This window comes from Lactuca saligna, chromosome 5 (genome assembly GCF_052625555.1).
Source record: "Lactuca saligna cultivar CGN05327 chromosome 5, ASM5262555v1, whole genome shotgun sequence".
Lineage (NCBI taxonomy): Eukaryota > Viridiplantae > Streptophyta > Magnoliopsida > Asterales > Asteraceae > Lactuca > Lactuca saligna.
In genome coordinates, this window is record NC_136421.1 from 284,254,235 (window position 1) to 284,280,487 (window position 26,253).

At 33.4% G+C, this 26,253-nt stretch overlaps 1 protein-coding gene across 2 annotated transcripts; it reads right to left on the reverse strand.

Moving 5' to 3' along the window:
* Window positions 1–415: 415 nt before the first annotated feature.
* On the reverse strand, window positions 416–5,312 carry SIP2 (seed imbibition 2). 2 transcript variants are annotated; one of them, XM_078996469.1, is made up of 13 exons: window positions 4,901–5,312; window positions 3,674–3,890; window positions 3,357–3,589; window positions 3,182–3,272; window positions 3,027–3,075; window positions 2,834–2,925; window positions 2,631–2,738; window positions 1,878–2,547; window positions 1,726–1,793; window positions 1,502–1,636; window positions 1,146–1,363; window positions 978–1,066; window positions 416–878 (listed from the first exon to the last, which is right to left on the reverse strand). In XM_078996469.1, the coding sequence occupies exons 2-13, from the start codon at window positions 3,862–3,864 to the stop codon at window positions 537–539; spliced, it is 2,286 nt and encodes a 761-aa protein (XP_078852595.1). In that variant the 5' UTR covers window positions 3,865–3,890; window positions 4,901–5,312; the 3' UTR covers window positions 416–536. The 2 variants fall into 2 exon arrangements, with proteins under 2 accessions (XP_078852595.1, XP_078852594.1); XM_078996468.1 differs by having other exon boundaries at window positions 4,892–5,312.
* Between the last annotated feature and the right edge of the window lie 20,941 nt (window positions 5,313–26,253).

Here is a 26,253-nt window from a genome sequence, read left to right on the forward strand (position 1 = left end):
CAATTTATAATAATATTGTATATTTTATCACTTTTAACTATTTACAATATATTCATTGGGTTGTTTAATTTAAACTAAAATTTATATAAGTTGCCCTGTAATGTTATATTTAAATTAATAGTTTAAGTATTTTATACAAATTGTTCAAAAGTTGTAACTTTAAAATGATAATGGTTTACATACAACAATATATTAAAACTAATAAATTATATATAATATGTTAGAAGTTAAAAAAACAAAACTTTATTATTCTTTTAATATTGAAATTTAGTTTATATATGATTAAACTTTAGGTTTAATATTTATTTAACCTTATTAACAAAATTATAATCATTATTAGAAAAAAATTGAAAAGTCATGGGAATTTTAAATGAATGTGGTGAAAGGAAAAATACATAGGAGTTTCAAATGAATGTGGTGAAAGAAAAAATACTTCCTTTATAAGTATATATAGATATCTGTATTCTACTAATAACTCCTTTATTACAACAATGTCACCCATCATAACAATAATCCCTTTCTCATATAAATGGTCACTAAACATCAATCTGGATACACCACTTATACATCTCCTCTTGAGGCACAGGAATCACAAATGTTAATAATCCACTTGCATGGTCATAACTGAACTCCATGTTCAACCCATCCACACTGCACCTGAGAGGGAGTTGAGATGAGTAGGCTCCGAATCTACCACATCCTCGCACTTTTAGCGACACCGTAGCAGTCACTGGTCGCGTTTCACTTAAAGGAGTGGAACCGTCGCTAAACACTCGAGATTCTGAAGCTAAATGGACTTCAAATTCGTCAACTGCACCACTGCTATTGAACATATCGAGCAATCCGATAGGTGCTACTGAAATGTTTTCTGATACTTCCTGTTAAAATAGATTTAACATGTTTAGTTTAGTTTGTTTTCTTTTGTTCTTTTCATATAACGCGGTCCTTAGGTTAAAATTAAATTAAAAGAGGCTAACCTTTAGAGGACAGAAATGGAATAATTCATATTCAAGAACCTTGAGTGTTACAGGCAACGAGACGCCTTTCGGTAACCGAATTACCTCCCCTGCAATACAAATATCAGTGTCAGTGCCAGAGACACAGTATATTCTTGGTGATATAGGAAGTTTGAAAGGGTGAGGCACCTGATCTTTGACAATAGACGATGGTTTCCCCGTGCCAATCTGGACCTGCTACTTGGGTTAGGGCATCCACGTCAGCGGATTGCACAGAACCCGTAAGAATGCCGGGAGATGCATCATGGATTCGGGTTTTCTTCTCGATTTTGCACCAACCGGCACCTTGGCAGTTGAATACACCCACCACTCCCGTGCACTTATTCACATTCCAAATCTTAAGCAGGCTGCATAAAGTTCGTTTCTTTTCTTTTTAAGACATTACTTTTTTATATGGATGTGATCGCTATAACAGTGTAAATTTTTCAAAAAAAAAATTAAAAAGGAAAAAATGATAGGAAAATGTTGTAATAAACAAGGAAGACCTTATTCCATCTCTAGCCGGATCAGCAAAAAGACAGTCAAGTGTGGGTCTTCCAGGCAGTTGAGCACGAAGGACGGATCCATCCGGGAGAACCAACTTCCTTAACAGATCAAAGTTGTGGTTTCCAGGCTTATCACTAATAAAATTAATTCCAAATCCAATTAGTTTATAGAATTTCCAATTTCATAAAATAAGATGACCAAAAATAGAAACATAAACAAATACCTAACATAGATGGCACATCCACCAATAGATCGAGCAGCAGCATGATAATCAGCAGCCGGATGAAGACTCTGAAAGTTTCATTCATAATTAGATACAAATTTCCCTTTTACCATATGTTTTTTAACTTATCATCATGAGTCATTAATGCTTACATGGAACATGTCCCAATCAGGCTGCATAAATTCACCAAGAAACAACGTATTATACGCGACAGAAGAAATATGAATCGTGTGAGAAGCAGGGTCATGAGGGTAGAAATCATCCGAAGCTCTGATAATTGCGGTTTGTTTCGCACTATAAAGCCCATCCGTATTATGACACATACACGCAATACATCCATTATCTTCAAAATTCTTTGCAACTGAAGCTTCAAGAGCCTGAACATAGCTTCTAGTAATGGAAACTCTCCCACCATATCCAGCCCCGAGTGTTTCAATTATATTTTGAACATCAACTTTAACTCCATCAACTCCACATGAAGCAAGGTACGCGTGAAGCTCGTTGTAGAAGTTGAAAACTTTTCTAGGGTGAACAAGACCCAACCCATGGACAGCAAGGCTGTCCATGACTATATCGGGTTGGTTTCCTTTTACACCCGGGGACTGAATCGGGTATGCCAGAGTTGGGTCGTAATGCTCCATTCCAGCTACAGATGGATTTACACCACCCCAGTAGCCTGCTAAAGCATGCCAGACGTATACGTATTTAACATTATGATGTTCTTTTGCTTCGTCTACCACATGCTTTAAGCCTGGGGGGTGATCGTCTTTCTTCTTTTTGAATTTCTCGTTCTCTTTGATTCCTGTTAGTCTGTTTGCAAACCTTCAAGATTTTGATTGTAAAAAAATTTAGTTGTGTTAACAAAAGAAAGAAGATTTATGTAATAACATAAAGATATTCCTTACTGTGCTCCTTCTTGGACAACGATGTTGGGGTCTTTGTTTTCGTTACCAATTTGCTGCCAACCATCGTCTATGATGAGGAAGCGGGGTGGAGTCCCTCCTTCCGATAAACTACAATAGAAACCATGAAAACTTCATTCGCTTAATGTCTCTTTGTTGAATCTTTTTGAAGATTTTTCCAAAAAACGGTATAGTTTTTAAATTACCTTTTCAGGCCTTCTTCAACACCCTCTGCAGTGACATCGGTGTAGAAAGCATCCCATGTGCACCAACCAAACCAGTCGATAAATCCGGGTAACTATTATTAGATCAACAAAAGTCAGACAAATGAGTAAATAAGATGTGATTCTCAATTTCTCATGACATTCTTGAGATTTTACATGGAGGGAGGTTTCGTACCTTTTTCTTCTCCCGATGATGAAATGTTTGCATATGGTTTTCAACAGCCCTGTTCCACAAACAGATTTGAATTTGAAGTCAGTTCCAAAAACCATAGTAATATAGTAATAACAAAAGATTAGAAAGCCAAGTTGGTATTTGGTAACTCTACTTACTTTAAAGCCTGTGTGATGACCTCAAAAGGGTTTGTTCCAGCATTCATGTAGACAAGGCTGAGCCCTTGATTGGTTTCAACTGCATGATCTCCTGAGTAAAAAAAACAAAACAAAAATTAGTTTCTTTAAAAGGATTATTATATTCTTCCTTGGCCCACACAGTTAATGTACTAACCACTCTCGAGGCAAATCTCAAGTTCATTCTTATCATTTCCTTGAAGAACAGCTCTGAACTGGCCTTCCAAAAGAGGAAGGAATACGGTATAGATTGTGGGACTATTGTCATTGTTGTCTTTACTCTCAACAAGCATAAATTGAGTCTCTAGAGGAATATCTTTCCCACATGTTCCCATTCGCTGAGTCATCCACCATAGCTTGAAACGGAAACAACACATAAACCGAAGATCCCTGATACCAATCAAACAAAATTGTTTATGATTGAAATCTTGAAAATGTTCGATGATTAAATGATGAACAGAATCTGGAACTTACTCTAGGACTCCAACAGGAAAAACATGGAGACTTTTGGTATTTGAAGATGTTGCACCAATGAATGCACCTGTTATAAGTCCTGACCCTGTTCCTGGGGTCAGCACTATGTTTTCTGGTACGTTTTTAAGTATGGTTTTCCCATGGACGACAAGGTTTGCATCATCAATGGAGATCTTTGGTGTAATTGTCATCTTTACAAAAGGTGTCTGATGAGAAACTACATAGATAATAAACAACCATTTTAGAAAATTAATGATGAGAAGAAAAGGAAAGTGGGGAACAACCAAACAAAAAAAATATTATAATCAAGTGCTTACAATCGCTTTAACGTTTTAGATTAAAATTAGACGGAAAGACGTTAACTAGTTTTAACTTTAACCACCTTAAAAACTTACCATAATTATTGCCCACCTGGGATTTTTGTGAAGTATAAAGTTTATACAAAGATTATTACTATCTGAATAAGTTTTTGTATAGTTTTTATATATTTGTGGAAATAATAAAAACAACAAAAAAATATCTAAGATTTAAAACCAACGAGGTGACATAAGATATTATTATTTTTTATTTATTTAAATATTAATATCAAGTAATGTTATTTTTAGAAAAATATGACTTATACTTAAAATTGATAAATTATATATATAAGGGAACTTTATATATTATATGACAATACATAAAAACAAAATTTTTAATTGTTTTTTAAAAAACTTTTGAAAACTAATTTGAAAGGTTTTGGAACATTTTTTTTTAAATAGAGATTAAGCAGCAGGAATTGTCAATATCTTCATGGTTGCGTCCACAAAAAGGATAACCAAAAAAACAAGACGTGAACAGGGAAAAAACAATAATAATAATCCTGTCTTTTCCTTCTGATTTTTTCCTTTTTTTGGAAATAATAAGAAACACAAAAAATTGGCACAGAGGGTCGATAGCGTCACATAGCTCTGGAGAATAATAATAATAATAATAATAATAATAATAATAATAATAATAATAATAATAATAAAAGACATCCAGCTTAAAAAGGGGAAGAAAGTTCAAAACTTCAAATGCACGATAATTATCCTCGACATTTTGCACAAAAACACACATAAACAAACCTAAATTAAATCATCAAGCACTACGAGACAAATGAGTTCCACAGAAAACCATTACAAGATCTAGAAAATCATTTAAGCTCCTAATGAAATCGTAATTGTCAACATAACAACTTACCTTTCTTACCTGATTCCGCTGTCGCTTCTCGGATTAATCTCTTCGGTTACAACGAACCCCTCCGCTTTCGATTCTCAATCGATCAGCTCAGAAGAAGTGCACTCCAGATATGAAAATGCGAGCTTCCAAGAGAAATTTGGGAGGAGAAGCAACGAGAAATGCTCAGCAGAAAACCGGTTTATTGATTTCAAAATGGAACGAGTTTAAACTTGAAATAGAAAGAGGGCGGGGGAAGGGTTTATATTACCTGTGAAGCGATTAACAGTCGAACAAGTCGGCTGTATCTTCGAACGAGATCGTGACACGTGTCGGAAGCGAGTTGGCTGATTAGATAACAACAATTTTACCCTGGTTTCTTTTTCTTTCCCTAGAATGGATATTTTGGGATGATAAGCATGTGAACCGGTCTAACAAGTTGTAACTTTTAGGAGATGAACATGAACATGAACATGATATCTGTTATTATATAATTATTTTTATTGTCTTACGGCTTACGGAAGGAAATGCAGAAAGATGGGATTATTGAGATTGAATAAAAATGTAATAAATTAGGAGATGCATACCCGTTTGTTGCTACATAGGAAAATTTAAGTGCGCGATACTGCGAGATTTTTGTCTATATACTATATACAATATATAATATAATTTAGAGTATGATTAGAGTTGTAAAAAATATAGAAAAAAAAATTATAAATAAATAAACAAGTTGATATATATATATATATATATATATATATATATATATATATATATATATATATATATATATATATATATATATATATATATATATATATATATATGGGAGGGTTCAATTGAGAATGGGGGAATAATTTTCAGCCACTCATTTATTTTTACCGTAAAAACTTCCGTTTTACCAGCAGAAATGGAAAATGAATAGATATGTGTTTTTCAACAAAATATATTTCCTTAAATTATGTTAATAATTACCTTAATATATACAAAAACATAGGTTTTTTCGTTTTTTTTTTTAATTTTAGAAGCTATTTTTATCAAAAAATGATTTTGAATATACTAAAAATTCATGATTTTTTATTCTCTACAAATAGACATATATATTGATATAGTTTTAAGATAAAATTAAAATTTTATTTTTTTTATATTTTCAGCTATCGTTATTCATAAATGAATAAAAATGAATCAGGTTTTATTATAATACATTCGTTATTCACTTGTGAATAAAAAATATGATTTTTTTTTTTACAATTTAAGTATCATTCATATATGAATATAGCATATAATAAATATAGTATATTCACATTTTAATATTAGCCGATGCATTCACTTGTGAATATTAACATAGTATTTTAACTTGTGAATATTAGATGGTATATTCACTTATGTATTAAATGATATTTCATATGTGAATATTACATGGTATATCACATATGAATATTACATAGTATATTCACTTGTGAATATTAGATGATATATCCACTTATGAATATTACACAATATATTCACATATGAATATTATAAGGTATATTTACTTGTGAATATATTCACTTATGAATATTTGAAGGTATTTTGACAAATATATATAATTGTTATATGTTATTCACATATGAATAACATACAGACTTGCATATTTGTTTTATGTTTTTAATAAGCATATACTGATTCAGGTGAGAAAACATATTCATATGTGAATATAACGTGCTAATTTAGTTTATGCATTTCATCAAACAGTTGGAGTGCATATAAGTTAACTATTTTAAAAATGTTAAAAACATCAAGTTATCAATTCCAAATGATCATATACTTCCGATTTCGACTTCAGATGCGACATCCTATATCTGATCGATTTCTCATTTTGATTTTGATTCCCGAAAAATCCGATTGGGAACCTGTGAGTACCGATTCTAAGTCCTTCAATGTCAACTATGACTGCGAGTCCAGAACTCCGATTCCAATTTCATGAACAGCGAAGAAATTCCGGTTTAGTTGAAGAAATCTGGATGATTATTGAAGGTTGGAGGAAAATTTTTGATGATGAACGAACTATTATCGAATTTTCTATAGTTACGTATTTAAGATTGAAGGTTATTAACATATTTATAAGTTTGTCACCGTGTCTTTTTATGTTTAGATTAAATGAGTGGTTGAGATTGATTCCCCCATTCTCAACCTTTTTAATTTTCTCAATTGAACCCAGCTATATATATATATATATATATATATATATATATATATATATATATATATATATATATATATATATATATATAGGGTAAGCCCATTGATTTTCAATGTCCGGGGCGTGATACTAAATTAATGCCCTTGTATATATAAAACTTATATAAGAAAAATTGAAATAAATTTTATAGTCAAACTAAATCAAGGTTATATAAACAAAACATACAAAAAATTGATCTAAAACAATGCTTTCATACAATCTCTTATTTTATGATAATCATGACTTAGTAGAAATTGATTTTCCATACTCAAAACTGTGAATCCATATAATCGTTCATGAGTGATGGTCCTTCGAAGATATAATTTTAATAACTTCAACTTCACAAAAACCTCTTTTCGCGTAAGCAACATTATACGAATAGCAAAATATTATATGCTACCAACTTATTGAGAAACATGTCTATTTCCATTGCAAACTCCATAGTTTGAACAGTTATCTAAGATGTTCACTTTTTTAGGCTTCATCCAACAACAATTCCTGCAAAAGTTTGTAACTCTAAACAAAAACAAAAAATAGAATCAAAATTTTAGAATTAACATTTCATATTTTCATTAATTAAATTAACATCAAATTCACAGAAATTTGATACATCATATTTTCATAAATTAACATAACTAATAAGATTATTTAGAAAAACCACATCATGTTATACAAAAAAAAAAAAAAAATCTGTTTTTCAATATCAGAATTAAGATATCAAAATTTCCATATCAGGTTTTCTAAAATCATATACATCATAAATTTAGAAATTAAAATAACTTATTAGATTTTGACATACATCAAGTTTTCATATACCTCGGATTAATTAGAAATAAAAAACACAAAAAATCACACCAATTTTTAAAAATCAAAACTCACATATCAGAATTTCAAAATCAGATTTACATAACAACATTTCAAAATTGGAATTTACATATCAGAATTTAGCATACATCAAAGTAATAAAAAAACAGAAAAATAATTACATCATGAATTATCTTATTGCAAAAAAACTTATAAAAGTCACAAGAAATTGAAGAAAATATTTACCTCGAAAACTAATGAATCTTATATTGGGTCTGGATCGAAAAAACTAGAATTTTGATCAACAACTTCACTTCACCAGTAAGATGTAACGCCCGTAGATCCGGGCTAGTCAATTTAGAGACAATGAGTGTCGACAACGAATTTTCGACAAAAGATTATTTAAAATAAATAATCTTAACCAAGTTGTAGAATATGTCTCAAGGTTTCCATACATATAAAGAACGCCGAAATCCGAGTTATTACGAAAAAGTTATGACCCGTTGAAGTTTCGCGACGGAACCGACACGATACCGGGAAACGTAAATAGTGAATTTTCGATAGAGCGAGATTTAGCCTTAGTGATCTAAACAAAAGTCGTAGAATGTGTTAAACTAAGAACGTCCATAAAAAGAACGCCCAAATCTGACTTCGTATGAAGAAGTTATGATTTTTCGAAGTTTCGGATTAGCAGTGTACAGCCCGAAATTCGAATGTTAGATCGAGCGGTTTTTAGCCGAAACGACCTAAATGAGAATCGAATATCTCGATAAGAGTAGCGTAACGAGAAAAAGATGGGTGAAAACGGACATCGGATGAAGAAGTTATGAGAATTTAACCGATCAATCCTGTCCCGGTCTGTTAATAATATAAAATTTAAAATTGAGTCAAAATTAGCCGGCGGAGTCTAAACGAAAGTTGTAGAGTATGTTCCCACCTTCGCGTGGATATAAAGAACGTCGAAAATGGAGGTCGTAAGCGAAAGTTATGATTTTTAGAAGTCGGAAAGTGAATTTGCGAAATCTGTTGCGAGGGAGATGACGTGGCTCAATCAGGGCCGTCGCTTGCTGATCACGCTTCGCTTCGGATTTACGACACGTCGCTTCGCAGTACGCCCCGCGTCCGAAGAGGTTACCCCCCGCGTAGGTTCGATCTGATCCATACGATGGGTGCAAGACAGCTGGGTCCGAGCTGGCGAGGAGTACGCCCAGCGTACCCTCGGTACGCCCAACGTAAGGTCCGAAGCTTTTGCTATAAAAGGGGGGCCGAGGCAGCTTCATTTTTCACTCCAAATTCCACTCTCTCTCTAGCTTCTTTCTCTCTCTAAGTCCCCTAAACCCTCCTAAACCCTAGATAAGGCCCCTAGCACCCTAAGGAAGCCCCGAGGCTCCCGTAGTCCCGAGAAAAAGGAGTTTTTCGGTTTCGAAACATTGCTCCAAATAAAGTTCCGGTTTTCGATAAAATTCGCTGTAAGTGTGCTACGCTTACGCAACTTTTAATATAGCTTTCAAATAATTATAGGAATGTTATTAGGTCCTTAAAATAATTATTTGGGCTATTATTATGAGTTATATTGAGTGTTATTAACGCTTATATAATAATAATAATAATAATAATAATAATAATAATAATCAGACTAATTAATTTGTCGCGGTTATCGTTATACTAAACCCTAGTGGTATTGGTACTAGGTTTTATCGAAGGAAATTGTTTTGAGAGTATCGAAGCGTTGTCCGAGTGCTGAGTCACCACCTATCAAGTGAGTGCATAGTCCCTTTCATGAACATGATTTTAATACAAGTATTGATTAAAGTATTAATTATATGTTTATGTGCGAGTTAATTGATGTTGCCTGAAATACGTGTTAAAGAACATACCTGATTATATTTGATAATTTAGGATAAAGAGTAGACCTAAATTAAATATGAGGAATATTGGGTAGTATATTCTTACGAGCACAAGTGAATTAAACTCAGAGAATAGAATTTAGTATATGTCATTTATCCGGGAGTATGGATTAGACATAGCCATTGTCCCTAGTCCGAGAGTATGGATTAGGCATAATCATTCGTCATTAATCCGAGAGTATGGATTAGTCATTGTCCCTAGTCCGAGAGTATGGATTAGGCATAATCATTCATCATTAATCCGAGAGTATGGATTAGCCATTCGTCCCTAGTCCGAGAGTATGGATTTGGTAAATTCGTTCATTTCTGATCCGGGAGTATGGAGTAGGTAAAACGACTAATCTTAGGTCCGGGAGTATGGATAGCCTCGTTGCGAGGATCGACGGGGTGGTTGTTTATATATATATATATGGTGAATTTGTATATTTTGTGGGTTTTAAACTATATATATGGTATAACACTGTGGGATTGAAATCCTTATGTACTCACCAGGTTTCCCAACCTGACCCACTCAGTTTATTTACATCACAGGTATTGATATGAAGTCACACTGAGAGATTAAAGAGATGTAGACCACTAGTATAAATAAATGCAAGTTCTGTTTATGCTTATGTTTCTGTATTGACGATGACATCCCAAACATTTTAATATAAATAAAATACGTTTCTTCGAAAATGTTTTGATAACGTATTTACCATATTTTTCTGGGAACAAATTCCGCAACATTTTTATGAAAAGAAGTACTCTGATTTTTATAAAGCATAAACAAAATCGGTCTTTTCTGGCCGTGATTTTTGGGGATGTCACATAAGACATGTAAGAAAACTGAAATTTCAGAAATTTTAATCAATAATCACTATCAAAATTTTGCAACTTCACCTAGGTTATGCAAGAAATTTCAAACAATAGAAAAGACTGACCGGATTAGGACTTCAGGAGGGACGATTAACTTAATCACCCCGATAAGAAATTTAGTATATTGGAGCCTCGTTTGAAACTTCAGAAAGAAGGAAATTAGGGGAAGCGACTGAGGATGAGAGAAAAGAACCGTGAGTTTACTTTATATTAGATCGATATTTTTAAATTTAGTCACTAATCATCTTTCAGCAGAACCACACACCTCGTCTTCTTCATCTTCGTTTATTAGGCATGGATGTTGCATAGATCAAGATTCAAGAAGTCAGAAGCTTGATAAATCTATTGGCGCCTAATTAGGTCTCCACAGTCCACACTAACGCTTCCGGATTCCCTGATGGACTAAATCTAATACCGGATGAAATTTGGCCCAAATATTACAATACCAATAACAAACCACGAAAAATTGATGCCCCTAGGCCATGGCCCAACTCGCCCTGGGCTTGGGTCGGCCCTATATATATATATATATATATATATATATATATATATATATATATATATATATATATATATATATATATATATATATATATATATATATATATATATATATACAATATATTCATAATACACTTAATTAAACATCTTTACAATACACATGCCTTTGAATTTTAGAATGTAGTAATAGAAATGAAAAATGGAAACACTCACATGATTTTGTCTTTAGTTTTGATATATTATATTACCTAGGAATATAACTACTATAATTTAAAGATAAAATGAATGAGAAGCATTATATTTTTCTACACATAAAAAAACAAATTGTCCCAATTCATAACTCATGTATCATATCGTAAATTGAAAAAATTAGTTTAGAGTTAGATTTTCTAATATGTAAACTAAGGGCATATACAAGAAGTATTGAATGAAATATTAATTATAAGGAATTTTACTATAATTAAATGTGATAAATATTAATTATAAATAATATTCTTTATAATTAAAGTATACATTTAATTATGGTAGTATTATACATAATTAATATTTATCACATTTAATTATGATAATATTTCTTATAATTAATACTTCATTTAATGTTTTTTATATGTGCCTAGAAAATCTCTTTAGAGTTTAGTTAACACAAAATATACCACTTAGGATATTAGGTGTGCTCTTTAAATATGATCAGGGCTTGCCCAAGCCATGGGCGACTTGGGCTATAGCCCAGGGCATCAAAACATGAGGGGCATCAAATATTCAAATTTATTCTCTCTTATGGGTGTACCTTTTACTTGGGCTAAAAGTTTGATCCAATACTTCAACAAGGGAAAGAGGCATCGCTTGGAAAGTGAACGAAACACGGTAAAAGCAAAAAATCAACGCTTAATTCTTAAGTAATTCAGAAGACGGGGAGTCTTGTTACTTGTTAATCGTTGCAATTTGGAAAATCAACATTGGCATTTCTGTAAAGGTTAAATGGTAAAAGTCGAATTGAGTGTTTGTTTAGTTTCGCATTTTTAGTTATTTTACTAAGTCAGTTTTATGCGAAGCGTATTGTAATAGACTTAGTATACTTTTTGTACACTCAGGTTCCCTATAAATAGGGTATGAGGATAGAAGTAGAGGAGAACTTTTGTAAACTCATATATCCTTTCTGCTTATGCTTGTAATTAGTCTTTATCAATATAAGATCTGATTAATATTTACTCTTCGTGTTCTTACTTTTCAATCACTCAAATCATAATTGCTTTCATAATCTCGATAACAATTCTCTTCAATTGGTATCAGAGCAGGATTTAAACTGCATCGATCTGATTTTCGTGTTATAATCATTTGCTTTTTGAGTAGCAACTTTACTCAAAATATTCCGTGCATTTTGGTTTTGAAAATCAAATTTGATCTTCAGATTTGAATTGATTCTATCTTTGAATTGTTTAGTTAAGTAATCGATTAGCGATTTGTGATCATTTCAGTTGATCAATTCTTAAATTCATCAAGTTTTTCAAGCTTTCTGAAAATTTATGTGTTCATCAATAGCGAACTTCAACATGAATACAATGACTTCTTTCTCTCATTTGCTTGGTTCTTCAACCAAAATTCCAATGTTAATCCCTGAATACTATGATCAATGGGCTGACAGAATGGAGAATTACTTAAATGGAATTGATGAAGAACTTTGGAATTGTATCAATGGAACAGTTCAAGCTCCAACTAATGTTCAATCAATTGGATCGTCTACTACTTCTGCTAAATTTGCTGAACAACTAAACCGTCTGAAAAAGAATGAAAAGAGGTGCATGAGGGAACTAAGAGGTGCTCTACCTCCTGTGGTTTACAATTACATCCGTAGTTGTAAAACAGCCAAGGAGATCTGGAACACTCTAAAAGAGAAGTATCAAGGTAGCGAAAAGACGAAGATCAACTCTGTGAAGCAATGTCTAGTTGAACTGAAAGAATTCAGACAAAAGGATGCTGAAACTCTTGAAAATTACTATGATCGTTTGAATAAGCTTATGTATCACTGCAATAGGTATGGAATCATTAGGTCTCTCATGGAGTTCAATTTAACTTTCATCATGGGCCTTCGCAAGGAATGGCGAAGTGTGAGTATGATGATAAAGAATCAACAAAGCTTTGATACAACTAGCCTGAATGATCTCTACAATCAGTTGAAAACACATGAAAGTGAAGTCTCAAAAATGTATGAAGAATCAAAACAGAGTATTGGAGGTCCTTTGGCTCTTGTTTCAAAGGTATCAGAAGTTGAAGTTAATGAAAAAGATGGTTCAGATAATGAAGGATTTTTGATGAACTCTGATGATGAAGATGTAGCATTCTACTCAAACAACAGAGTTAAGAAATTTTTCAAAAAACCTTTTAATCCAAAAGGAAAGGCAAATGATGCGAAGAGTGGAAGCGCTAAAGCTGGAGGTGAGGAGAAGAAGAAAATGGAGAAAGCTGATGAGAAACAAAAAGATGCAAAAGAAGTGAAGAAGCTGAAAGGTGACTCAGGAATTTATTGTCACTACTGCAATGGTGCGAATCACTTCGCAGCTGATTACATGTTGCGAAAGAAAGAAGAGAAGAAGGAAAAAGTTAAAGACGAAGCTTACTATTCAGAAAAACTCGAAGAAGTGCGTGCGAAAGCGAAAGGAATGTCACTGGTTGCAAAGGGTGAGTCTGATGAGGAAGAGAGTGGAACATATCAGATCTGGTCTTTAGGGTCTGATGACGAAGAAATGAGGCATCCCACACATGGAGCTATGTTCGCAAGTTTTGAAGATTGCGAAGAATATATTTTAGGAAGGTGTTTCGTATCCAAATCCACAGACAAATCACCCATGACCACCAAGGTACGTGCTACACTTAAATCTTTTAATATTCCTTTATCTGCTTATGATGCTGAAATCACTTCATTTGATGATATTGTGGCTTATTTTGATTATGTTATTGTGTCTGCTAGTACTGAAGCTCAAAATTTGAATAAGCAACTAGGTGAGACACGAAAGGAATTAGAAATAAAAAGGAGCAAAGTAGAAAAACTTGAATTGCAGATCAAAAATGTAAATTGTGATAGGGATAATCTTACAAACGATGTTAGGTTGTTGCTAGCACAAAGGAACATATACTGTAATTCTGCTAAATGAATGTATGCAAAATTAACTGCTTTACATCATTCTTCTAACATTAGCAAAGAACAACATAGGAAACTTTTACCTTTTTGTTGAATATGAATGTGAAAAAGTTGATTTTGTTTCTTTTGATTGCGAAAGCACAATTGCTCATTTTGACAAAATACCTGATGATAGATATGCATATGGTATTATCAAAATTGATGAATTCTTGAATGCTGATGATTTGGTTAACATTGTCAATTAAAGTTTGACAAAGAGTGAACAAGTGAAAATCTTAAAGAAAACCGAAACCTCGAATCTTGATTCTCAACTCAATTATGCTGATGTCAATAACAATTCAGCCAATGTGAGTGAGATCAGTGAAATTGAAGAGGATGAAGAGGTTGATTGTTCTAAATTGTCCATCATTAATATCACATCTAAGATCAAAGGTAAAGAAATTATAGTTGATTCGATAGTAGTGGATGAAACTGAAAAACAATCTACTTCGCAACATTGTAATTTTGATAATGTGGAAGTTGAAAGCTGGAAATCTGATGACACTGATGAAAACAAAGAAGATGTGAAAGATTCACATGAAAAACCTCCAAGAGTTGTAGTTGATCAAGTTTTTTAAAATACAAAAGAATTTGATAAAATTTAAATGACAAAGGTGCACATTATTTGGAAACCAACACTGTGGTATATCCAAATTTTGTATGCACTGATAACATCATGTTTCCAAATCAAGTTTTTGTCACTACTGGGAACGCTGAGAAAATTCATCCTGAATTCAACAAAATGATTGAAAAAGATAATCAAAGATCAACTGCTGAAGGTTTTTTCGCAAATCAAAACATAGAAGAAAACAATTTAACTCAAAATCCTTATGTGTTTCAAAAACAAAAATCATCACAAAAATGGGTGATTAAAAGTGCAAAAGCAAACAAAGTTTTTGAAAAAGTTGAAAAACCAAAGGCTGAAGTGAAATTAAATTCTCATGAATTCAAATTGATGGTTGGAAATTATTCAACAGAAAATAATGTTTCAAAAAGAAAAGCAAGAAAAGCAATCTTTTGGCAAGTTATGTCTAATGACAAACCAAAAGTTGAAAAAGAACAAATTTCAAAAACACCTTTATCAAAATTTCAAAGCAAAAATAAACGAATAGATACAAGTTTTCACAAACCAATAAACTCTGTTGATAAAATTCCATATGTTCACAAATATGACAACATTCACAAATTTGAGACTTCGCAAAATTTTGTAAAGAATCAAAATTTTGAAAATGTTGGCAAATTCACGAATACTTTATCAACTTTGAAAAATTCAACTCAAACAAAAGTGAAATTTTCACCAAAGCAACCAAATTTTCCAAATCCTTCAGTCTCAAAACCGACTAGAGTTTCGTATACAAAAGGAAAATCTGATGTAAGTACGATCAATCATTGGCTTGAAGGGAAAGGAAGACAATATTAAAGTGGGAAGTTTTCAGAGCAACAAATAAAGAGTGCATTTGACAAGTTCATAAATAACTCTTCCACTACTAGTTCACCATCTCATAATTCGCAAGTTTCGGTTCAAAAATGGAAACCAATTATCAAAGTTGCAAATGTTGTGAAGAATGAGGTTACAATCAATGGAAATCCAAAACTATTGAACGACTATATTTCAATATCTAGATCTGATGATGTTAATATAATGGATTCTGTCACAAACAAAGTGAAAACATGGTTTTTAAATTCAAAGCATTTATTTCATTCTGCTAATGATGGACCCAACAAGTCTTGGGTTCCTAAATTTTTTCAATAAATGCAGGTGATATGTGACGAGCAATATGATGCGAAATGGTATATTGATAGTGGTTGCTCTCGTCATATGACTGAAAGAAAGGAAAACTTGCGAGATTATAGAAGCTTGGAAAATGCAGGAGTAGTCAAATTTGGGAATAATCACAAGTGTCAAGTGAAAGGCTATGGGAAAGTCACAAATGGACAATTCACTGTTAACAGGGTTGCTTATGTTGAAGGACTTCAACATAACTTGATTAGTGTGTCACAACTTGTTGTGGGTACTAGAAACCATGTTGAATTTAATGAAGAAGGAAGTATCATTTCAAATGCGAAGACAAATGAAGTACTTCTCAAATCCAAAAGATATGGTGATATGTTTACACTAGACATCAAACCAATCGTGGGAAAACCTGTTGTGTGTTTACTATCAAAGGCATCTAATGATGTCAGCTGGCTTTGGCATAGAAGATTGTCACATTTGAACTTTCGCAATATTAACAAACTTGTCACTGAAGATTTAGTTCGAGGTTTACCTGTACTAAAATTTGATAATGATTCTCTGTGTGCAGCTTGCGAACAAGGAAAACAACATCGAAAAGGTCATCCAATTGTGATAGATTCAAAAATTGTGGAACCATTAGAACTTCTTCACATTGACTTATGTGGACCGTCGACTGTTGCTACAATCAATAAAAAGCGGTACATTTTAGTTATTGTTGATGATTTTTCTCGATTCACATGGGTATTTTTTCTCAGGTTAAAATCTGAAGTTGCTCAAACAATGATTGAATTTATGAAAAAGATTGAGCTTAGTCTGAAAAAGAGTGTTCACAAAATTAAAAGTGATAATGGTTCTGAGTTTAAAAATCAAATTCTTGATTCTTTTCTCACAAGCAAAGGCATTTCGCATAATTTCTCATCACCATATACTCCTCAACAAAATGGTGTTGTTGAAAAAAGAAATCGATCTCTATGCGAAGCAGCAAGAACAATGCTAACATATGCGAATCTACCTCAGTATCTTTGGGCTGAAGCAGTTTCAACTGCATGCTTTACTCAGAATAGATCATTTATTCATCGCAGATTCAATATCACTCCATATGAAATCATCAACAATCGAAAACCTAATGTTAAATTTTTCCATGTTTTTGGTTGTAGGTGCTTCATAATGAATCTCAAAGATAATTTGACAAAGTTCCAAGCTAAAGCTAACGAAGGCATATTCTTAGGATATTCGCAAAATTTAGTAGCATACAGGGTGCTAAACAAGCGAACAAGAAAAGTTGAAGAAACTTTCAACTTAACTTTTGATGACTACTATCTTAAACAAACGGATAGTAAATTTGAACATAAATCAATACTTCTCTATTGAAATACTCAAATTGATAATTCTGAAATAAATGATTTTGATTATGACTTAATTTTCGGAACTCCTGACAGGGAAATTGATGCAGAAACAAATGTTCCTGATAATCAAACATCAGAATCCTCAAAACATAATGATGATTCAACAATCACTACAACGTCGATAACTTGCGAAAGTATGCCTGGAGTTAATATGGTAGAGCAATCTTTCGAGGGGGAGAATGAAAATATGAATCATCAAGTTGAGGGGGAGCATTCGCAAAATCAACAGGAACATCATTTTGAGGGGGAGCATCAAGATGAACATCATGTTGAGGGGGAGCATGATGAAACAGAGACAATTAATCTTGATGAAAATGATGAGTTTCATGAACTAAATGATAATTTTTCTGTTGCAGGATCTGAAAATAAAGATATATATGAAGATGCACCATTAGAATTAAATCCATATTATCCACCACTTGAGAAATGGACAAGAAATCATCCAAAAGAACAGGTAATTGGAAATCCACAAGATGGTGTGCTGACAAGAGCTCAAATTCGTGCGAAAAATGAGGTACTAAATGCGAACCAAGAACTGTGTATGTTTAATGTCTTTATTTCGAAAATAGAGCCAAAGGCAGTAAATGATGCTATGGAACACTCAGATTGGGTTGTTGCTTTGCAATCTGAACTGGCTGAATTTGAACGAAACAAGGTTTGGAGATTAATTCCTAAACCTTCTGATGTTTCAATTGTTGGATTAAAATTGATTTTTAAAAATAAAACTGACAAAGATGGCAATATTATTAGAAATAAAGCTAGACTAGTGGTTAAAGGATATTCGCAACAAGAAGGAATAGACTATGAAGAAACTTTTTCTCCTGTCGCAAGACTCGAAGTAGTTCGCATATTTTTAGCTTGTGCATCTCACAAAGACTTTGACATTTTTCAAATGGATATTAAATGTGCATTCTTAAATGGAGAACTTGAAGAAACAATGTATGTTGAACAACCACCTGGATTTATAAATGAGGTACATCCTGATCATGTCTAAATTCTTGACAAAGCAGTTTATGGGTTAAAACAAGCACCAAGAGCCTCGTATGCAACACTTACAAATTTCTTGAAACAATCTAAATTTAAACAAGGATCAGTTGACCCCACATTATTTCGCAAGAAAGTTGGGAATCATCTCATGCTTGTTCAAATTTATGTTGATGATATTATTTTTGGCTCAACTGACCCAACATTGTCACTTGAATTTGAAAATCTAATGAAAAGTCAATTTGAAATGAGTATGATGGGAAAAATCAATAATTTTCTTGGTTTGAATATAAGACAGAAAAGGGATGGAATTTTAATCAATCAAGAAAAATACACAAAGAACTTGCTTGAAAAGTTTGGAATGACCAATAGCACAAAGTTGCGAGTACCAATGGCAGTGGGAACAAGACTAACTCCTTCATTAGACACTCCTGCTGTGGATTTAACTCTTTATCGAAGCATGATAGGTTCCTTATTGTAATTAACTACAAGTAGACATGCTATTATGTTTTCAGTATGTAATTGTGCTAGATATCAAGCTAATCCCAAAGAACCTCATTTGACTGCAGTGAAAAATATTTTTCGCTATCTTAAGGGAACAGTTTCATTAGGACTTTGGTATCCTGCGAAAACGGGATTTTTCATTCAAGCCTTCTCATATTCTGATCTAGGAGGATGTACTTTGGATAGGAAAAGTACGAGTGGTGGATGTCAACTATTAGATGGGAAGTTGGTAAGTTGGCAATCAAAGAAGCAAACTTGTGTGGCTATATCAACTGCTGAGGCTGAATACATTGCTGCTGTTGCTTGCACTTCGCAAATTATTTGGATTCAGAGTCGACTTCGTGACTATGCAATAAACATGAAAAAGATTCCCTTGTATTGTGATTCGCAAAGTGCAATTCGCATTTTTCATAATCCAGTACAACATTCAAAAACAAAACACATTGCTCTTCGATATCATTTAATCAAAGATCATGTGAAAGATGGGAATATTGAAATTCACTTTGTTAAAACAACTGAACAACTTGCTGATATTTTTACTAAACCTCTTGATGAAAAATCATTTGTAAGAATTTTAACAGATTGGGGATGATTGATGCGAATTCAATTTCAAAATATCAAGCATGAAAGTGTTATTCAGCGGTTATGAGTCAGAATTGTTCAGATGTTACTGTTCATACAGAGGCTTCGCATGGCTTCGCAACCACATTTCTTCGCATTTGCGATCATAACAACTAAGGTTAGGTTTACGATTCGTTTTGTATTTTTTGTTTTTGAAAAATTAAAAATCCAAAAAGATTTTATGTTTATTCATTTTTGTTTTTAAAAAATCAAAAATCCAAAAAGATTTTATTTTGTTATGTTTTTAATTTTGAAAAATTCAAAAATCACAAAAATATTTTTTTTGTTAACCTTGTTCTTTAAGGATTGTGTGTTTTTAGTTAGTCCAGTGCTTAATGCGAAGAGATCATGCTTGTATGTTTCTATGGGAAGGTACTATTTCTTTCAACTTTGTATGAAAGGAAAGCCTTAATGAAATTATCACATGAAAATTTCTTCCCAATAAGACTTATATTTGCATTAGTCAGAAGAGCTACCTTACTCTTCTCAAACGAGTTAAGAGTTTTATGTTTAGTCCATATATAACAGAGGTACATTTGGTCTTATAACCAATCTTTTTCATCATAAAATTCTTTACACAATTCACACACAAAGACGTATGTCCGAGAGGTCTCTGATCAAACCAATCGAGACTTAGACATACAAACATTCTGTGTTAAGGATCTGACATCATGAGTCCGTGATGAAGGTGAAACCCAAACATCATAAATCTTGAGGAATTGACGGGGAACATAGTTCCAGATTTTAACGAAACTTTTGTTTCAGTACCAAAATTTCGAAACTGCAAATCATATTCCATTCGCATGTGTGGTCTTCATCAAACATTCGCAACCCACAATGTTTGTTACCCACCAAGATCCAGTACAATTTTTTTTTTGAATATGATTTCTGTGTGAGTTTTATTCGCAATTCCTAGTCATGATAAATATTTTCAAAAGCCAACTTGTCACTGACTACACTGGTCATACAAGTAATTTCATTTACAATTTCTCACCTTATGTTAAGGTTGATATGTAATGAAATTTGAAACCAACCCAAAAATATCGTTTAAAAGAAGCCCTTTGATACTTATCAAAAAGTATTCGATTGTAATTCACGAGAACCTACACAAGTTGTTGATCATATCTCTTGATGATTAATGAAGCAACCTTTGTCTGGGGTTTAACTGTCTTTGTGTCAAAATGAATTTTTGACATCACAGAATTCCAAAAAAGAAAATTTAATTGTTTCTTATCTTATTTCTTTGGAACACTGCACTCACGAAATCCTTGAGGTTCTGAGTAATACCAACTCAGTTTGATGATTTCGCAAATCTGGCATATGACTTTACTTTACATCCCAAAAGTGAAAGAGCCTTGCCTCCATGCGAAGGGTTCTAACGGTTACAATTCAACAAAGGAATATTGACAGGTTGTGTATACGTGCGAATGGTATTCGGTCCGGGTTTCAAGGAGATGTGACAGTTGCTTTTTCACACATGGCTAACTTTTGCAGTAATGGTTTGATTTTCAAGGTGCCACGTCGGATAACATTAAATGTATCACGCTTTAATTTCAAATCGATTTGAGTAACCTATAAAAGGGGGATCAAGATCATTGTATACGGTTACGTGAACAAAACTCTCATACTCCTAAAAAGCTTCAAACTTTTTCAACCTTATATCTTTCAAACCCTAACAATGGCTGGCACTCAATCAAACACTGATGAAGTTCTCTCACAATCACTCCTGAAGATTCAAAGCAACAACTATCTGGTTGATCCAAATGTCTCATCCTACCCAGCAAGATTAAAGATGCTAATCTTTGCCTTGAAAATATCTCCTTTGTCTACTGTAATGTTCAAGTTCTTCTCCGTTCCGATGACTTGGTTGTCATTGGCAGCATCATCGACTTCATACAACCATGCTACTGATGTTCTGACCTTTAGTCTGACAAACAACAAAAAGGTTAAACTTACCAAGAAGTTGTTCATCGATTTCTTGAACATTCCTAACAACACTCCATTTTTCAAACCCATTAATTCTCAAATTCTCCACATGTTCAACGAAATGGGTCATCAACCAACACTTGAGAAAATCAGTGACTTCAGAAAGTCAGGATTACCGTGTATGTCGAATTTTCTCTTTGGTATTTTTCTCAGATGCTTAACAGGTCGAACAGTTGGTCTTGATAGGGGATGTATGGAAGTTTATGCCATGGTAACGGGCTTATATTATGATGTTAATGTGGATTATGCAACTCAGTTATGGAAGGAATTTGTTAAGAGTCTTGAAAAGACGAATACTGAAAAAGGAATTTCATGCGCAAGGTATTGGAGCCTTATTCTAGAAAAGATATATGAAAAAGAGGGAATTCAAGTTCCAGAGGGTGCTGATGTGGCTGAATTTTCATTATATCAATTTCCTAAGGAGGTGAAGGATGATGAAAACATTTTTACCCATGTTGCTCGCATTCCAGATGCGATGCTTCGCAAAGTATCATCAACTCACAAGGTGTTGATACGTTACATGAAGACTTTTGATCCAGCTATGGAAACTGGAATTTTATTAGAAGTTGCTGCTAAAACCCCAAAGAAGAAGAAGGGCACCAAGCTTGATGCACCTGCTCAATCTTTGAAACAGGGTCAAGAAGAGGAAGTTCAGACAGAGGAAACCTCTCCAATATCGAAGAAGGAAACAATACCCTCAAAATCAGGGGTATTGAAAAAGCTTCGCAAGACGGAAGTGAGCAGTAAGGGGGTAATACTTCGTGATATTCCAGCTCCCGTCTCTCCAGGATCTAAGAGGCAACGTGCTCAAGATGTTGCGAAACAGATGAAACAAACATTGATGAAAAAGCGAAAGTTGATAATTCGCAATGAGTCATCAAATGAAGAGGTGGTTCCTGACACTCCACTAATTTCTTCACTGGTAATCACTTCTGTTCCACCTGTGTCCAATATTCAAGTTTCACAAATTTCTTCACAACCACTTGAAATAGTCAATACCAAATCAGTTTCTGAGGAGGTACCTATTTTTGATACAGTTGTCAAAGTATATGATACGGGGCGCTTATCACAAGTGTTGAAACCATTTTGCCAATCATTCTACCAGTCACCTTACCCAGTTCTTTACCACTTGTATCCTTTTCTACTGCTACACTATCCACAACCTCATCCATTTTTGATCATCCTCTACAAAACCCATTTACAACCCTATTTCCTTCACAATCACCTGAAACTCCTCAACCTTCGCAACCCATGTCTGATAATGAAACAGAAGGAGGAGCTTTTGGAGGAGTATTTGAATATATTCACTTTGATTCAGAGGAGGAGGATATACATGATCATATGCTTATGACATTAAAGCAGTTCAAAATCCTGAATCATAAGTTGAATGCCATTATTCAGTCGCAAGCTGATTCTGGCAGAATGTCTTCTATCACAGCAATGGAGGTTGATGTTATGCTGAAGGCTGATGAGAAGCGTATTTTGGATAAAGTTGATCAGACAGACAAGAATAATGAGCTTCGCATTACAACTCAAGGAAGCTCATTCAATGAAGTTGTCAAAGATTTACAATCTGTTGCAAAAGAACACCGTGTTCTGTTTGTGCAGGATGTAAAGAAAGTTCGGGAGGATGTCAATTTCAAACTTGAAGAGTTGAAGACTGACCTTGCGAAGGAGCTTCAAGATATTCATTCTCAACAGGTTGAAATTCAGAAGCGGGTTGATGTAGTTGTTTCATATGTCAACAAACTTACTGCTGCCCCTATTATTGATGCAATCATAAAGAAAATATGGCGAAGTTTGATACGTTGATTCAAATGATGACTGACTTGAAGGCCTTGATTTCACAATCTTCATCTTTATCTATTATTACTCCTGAATTCTTGACTCTCAAAGTAAATACTTTGGAACAAGCAATTCAGAAGGCATTGGCTCCGATCGCGAACTTCACCTCTTTACTACCAAAGAATGCCCCACCTGCTTTCACAGGGGTGCAAGGGGGAGAGAAGAGTAAAAGTAAAGAGGATGATGCCAAAACTGTGGGGAAATTCATTTCTACTCAACTCAAATCTACTCTTCCAATACTCAAAATGCCAATTTCTTCAACCACAGTAACAACAAGGCCAATTCTCAAGGGAATTGTAATTGAATCAAAAGAAGGAGGCAGTTCAAGTGCGAAACCTCCAGTTGATGATGTGAGTAAAGGAAAAGGTATTTTGTACGAAAAATCGAAGGAGGAGAAGAGAGCTAAAGTAGAGGCTGAGTTGGAAAGAATGAGACAAGTTCAAAGTATCATGAGGCAAAGAGCAAGTGATCCTCCGACAATGAACAAAGGAGATCCTGCGAAGCTATATTCTTATGAAACGATAGAGTCAAAGGTTGTGGGAAGGGAAATGTATGAATTCGAGAAGAAGCCAAAGAGAAGTTATGATATTGCGAATTCAGATAATTCTCAGTTAGATTTTCCTATTAACAAAATGCTCTTCATCACAACTCAATTCAAGATTAGTGAGAAGTTTGATAATCCTGATGACTACATACACATGAAAATCAGATTTCATGTTGTATTGGGGAAGAATCCAGATGAAGTATGGTCTTTAATGAAGGTCAAAACGGTGTTAATGGTCAAGAAAGATACGAAATTTGAAGACATGCTTCAGAATTTTCGTTACTTTGTTATTCGAGCTGATAACAATCAGTATGACTTCACAATGGCTGACTTCCCTCTGATGAATTGTAATGATTTGATTCAAATGTCTCTCATTTTGAAACATATGGAAGAGAATAAGCTCAAAGGATATGAGACTGAAGTGTTCAAGATTGGGTTCGCACATGTCAAGACGTATCTTGTCAATTACTTTGATTGTTTAGCTCTAACTGATGTAGAATTTGCAGCTACTTTGAAAAGACAAGTGAACGTCCCTTGGGAAGAAACCTTAACCCAGTCAGCATTATCAAATTATGTTGTTGGGGAAATATGCCTAAAACCTTTTGGCATGGTGTTTTCGGGAAGAGATACAAAGGGAAAGCCCAAGAAATTTTTGTTTAAGGTCTCAGAGGTTGAAAGATATAATTCTTTGCAATATACGCACTTTATTATTCGTATGAACAATTGCAAAAAGAATAATGAAGGAGATAAGAAGGAGCTCAAGAAGGTGATTACCTGGTATGGAGAAATGCAAAAGACAATTCACTCAGCTATTCAAAGGCTTAAGGACTGAATAGTTTCGACTGTTTACAAAGGGGGAGATTGTAGAGGTTAAATTGTAAAAGTCGAATTGAGTGTTTGTTTAGTTTCGCATTTTTAGTTATTTTACTAAGTCAGTTTAATGCGAAGCGTATTGTAATAGACTTAGTATACTTTTTATACACTCAGGTTCCCTATAAATAGGGTCTGAGGATAGAAGTAGAGGAGAACTTTTGTAAACTCGTATATCCTTTCTGCTTATGCTTGTAATCAGTCTTTATCAATATAAGATCTGATTAATATTTACTCTTTGTGTTCTTACTTTTCAATCACTCAAATCATAATTGCTTTCATAATCTCGATAACAATTCTCTTCAATTTCCGATGCTAACACGATTGTCATTTACGATTCAATCATTCACCTATCCAACCGGAAAAAAAAACCAATCGTTTGAGTCTTTGATTTTTAGTTGCGTTCAGAAATTTTCATCCAGGTTTCTAGTCTTTAGTGTCCGAGTCTTTGAGAAACGAGTCTGTGGAAAGCGGAATTCGAGTTCTTCTGAGTTCATAGTTTTGATTAGTGGTGTTGATATGGAAATATTAGCGCGACGAGGATCGATCTTGAGCCTGAGGTAATTTCCGATTTCTTATTTGAGAATCTTGTTTGCAGTTTTCCTGTTATGAATTTTGATTTTCTTGTTGTGGGTGCTAATTATTTGATTAGTGAAATCACTAATTTTTCGGTTCTAACTTTTTTTTGAACCGACAAAGATCATTAATAAAAAAATTCGGTTCTAACTAGTTTTTTTCTTTTCTGTTGGGTAATTTCTTATTCGATTAGTGATTTCCAATTTTTTTGCACACCTATTTGTTTGATTGTTTTTTGACTTGATGCTACCGTGCTATGATTGTTTTTTTACGGAAGCAAATAATAAAACTTGGTTTTCATTGCTTTAAATTGCCACTGCTAGTGGTCTACTGTGCTTTTGACCTTAAAATTCTGATTGGTATAGCTCTTGTGAACATCAGTAACATTCTCATTAACAATATTTATTTTGAATATATGTTTTTGATATTGATTTGTTATGATCATAAAAGTCAACAAATGGTCTACTGTGTTTTTGCCCTTAAAATCTGCATTTTCTTTTGTGATCAAACAGTTTAGTTCCTTGACATCCTTTTTATTGAAAGATTAGTTAGGAAGAATGGATCTTGGGTTTTCCATGAAACTTATTAGTGACAACAACAACTTGTAGTTATGTCTTATAATAGCTATCCTCTTCACATATGCTACAAAATTTGGGTGGATTGAGTAAGTACTTAATAAATTCCCATAAATGATTACTCAAGCCTTGGATTTATTTGATTGGTTTTTATATGTGGAATCAAAATAAAAATAAAAAAACTTGAATGGGATTAAGGACGAAGAAAAGGTGAAATGAAGAACAATGAACAACCATTTCATTTTTCTCTTACTGATAAAATTTATTGTTTAAAATA

Coding starts and splice junctions, on each gene's coding strand:
- SIP2 (XM_078996469.1), bottom strand. CDS start 3,864: ATGACAATTACACCAAAGATCTCCATTGATGATGCAAACCTTGTCGTC. Junction 1,794..1,877: donor CTGATTGGGACATGTTCCAT/GTAAGCATTAAT, acceptor TGAAACTTTCAG/AGTCTTCATCCGGCTGCTGA. Junction 1,637..1,725: donor GGATGTGCCATCTATGTTAG/GTATTTGTTTAT, acceptor TAATTTTATTAG/TGATAAGCCTGGAAACCACA.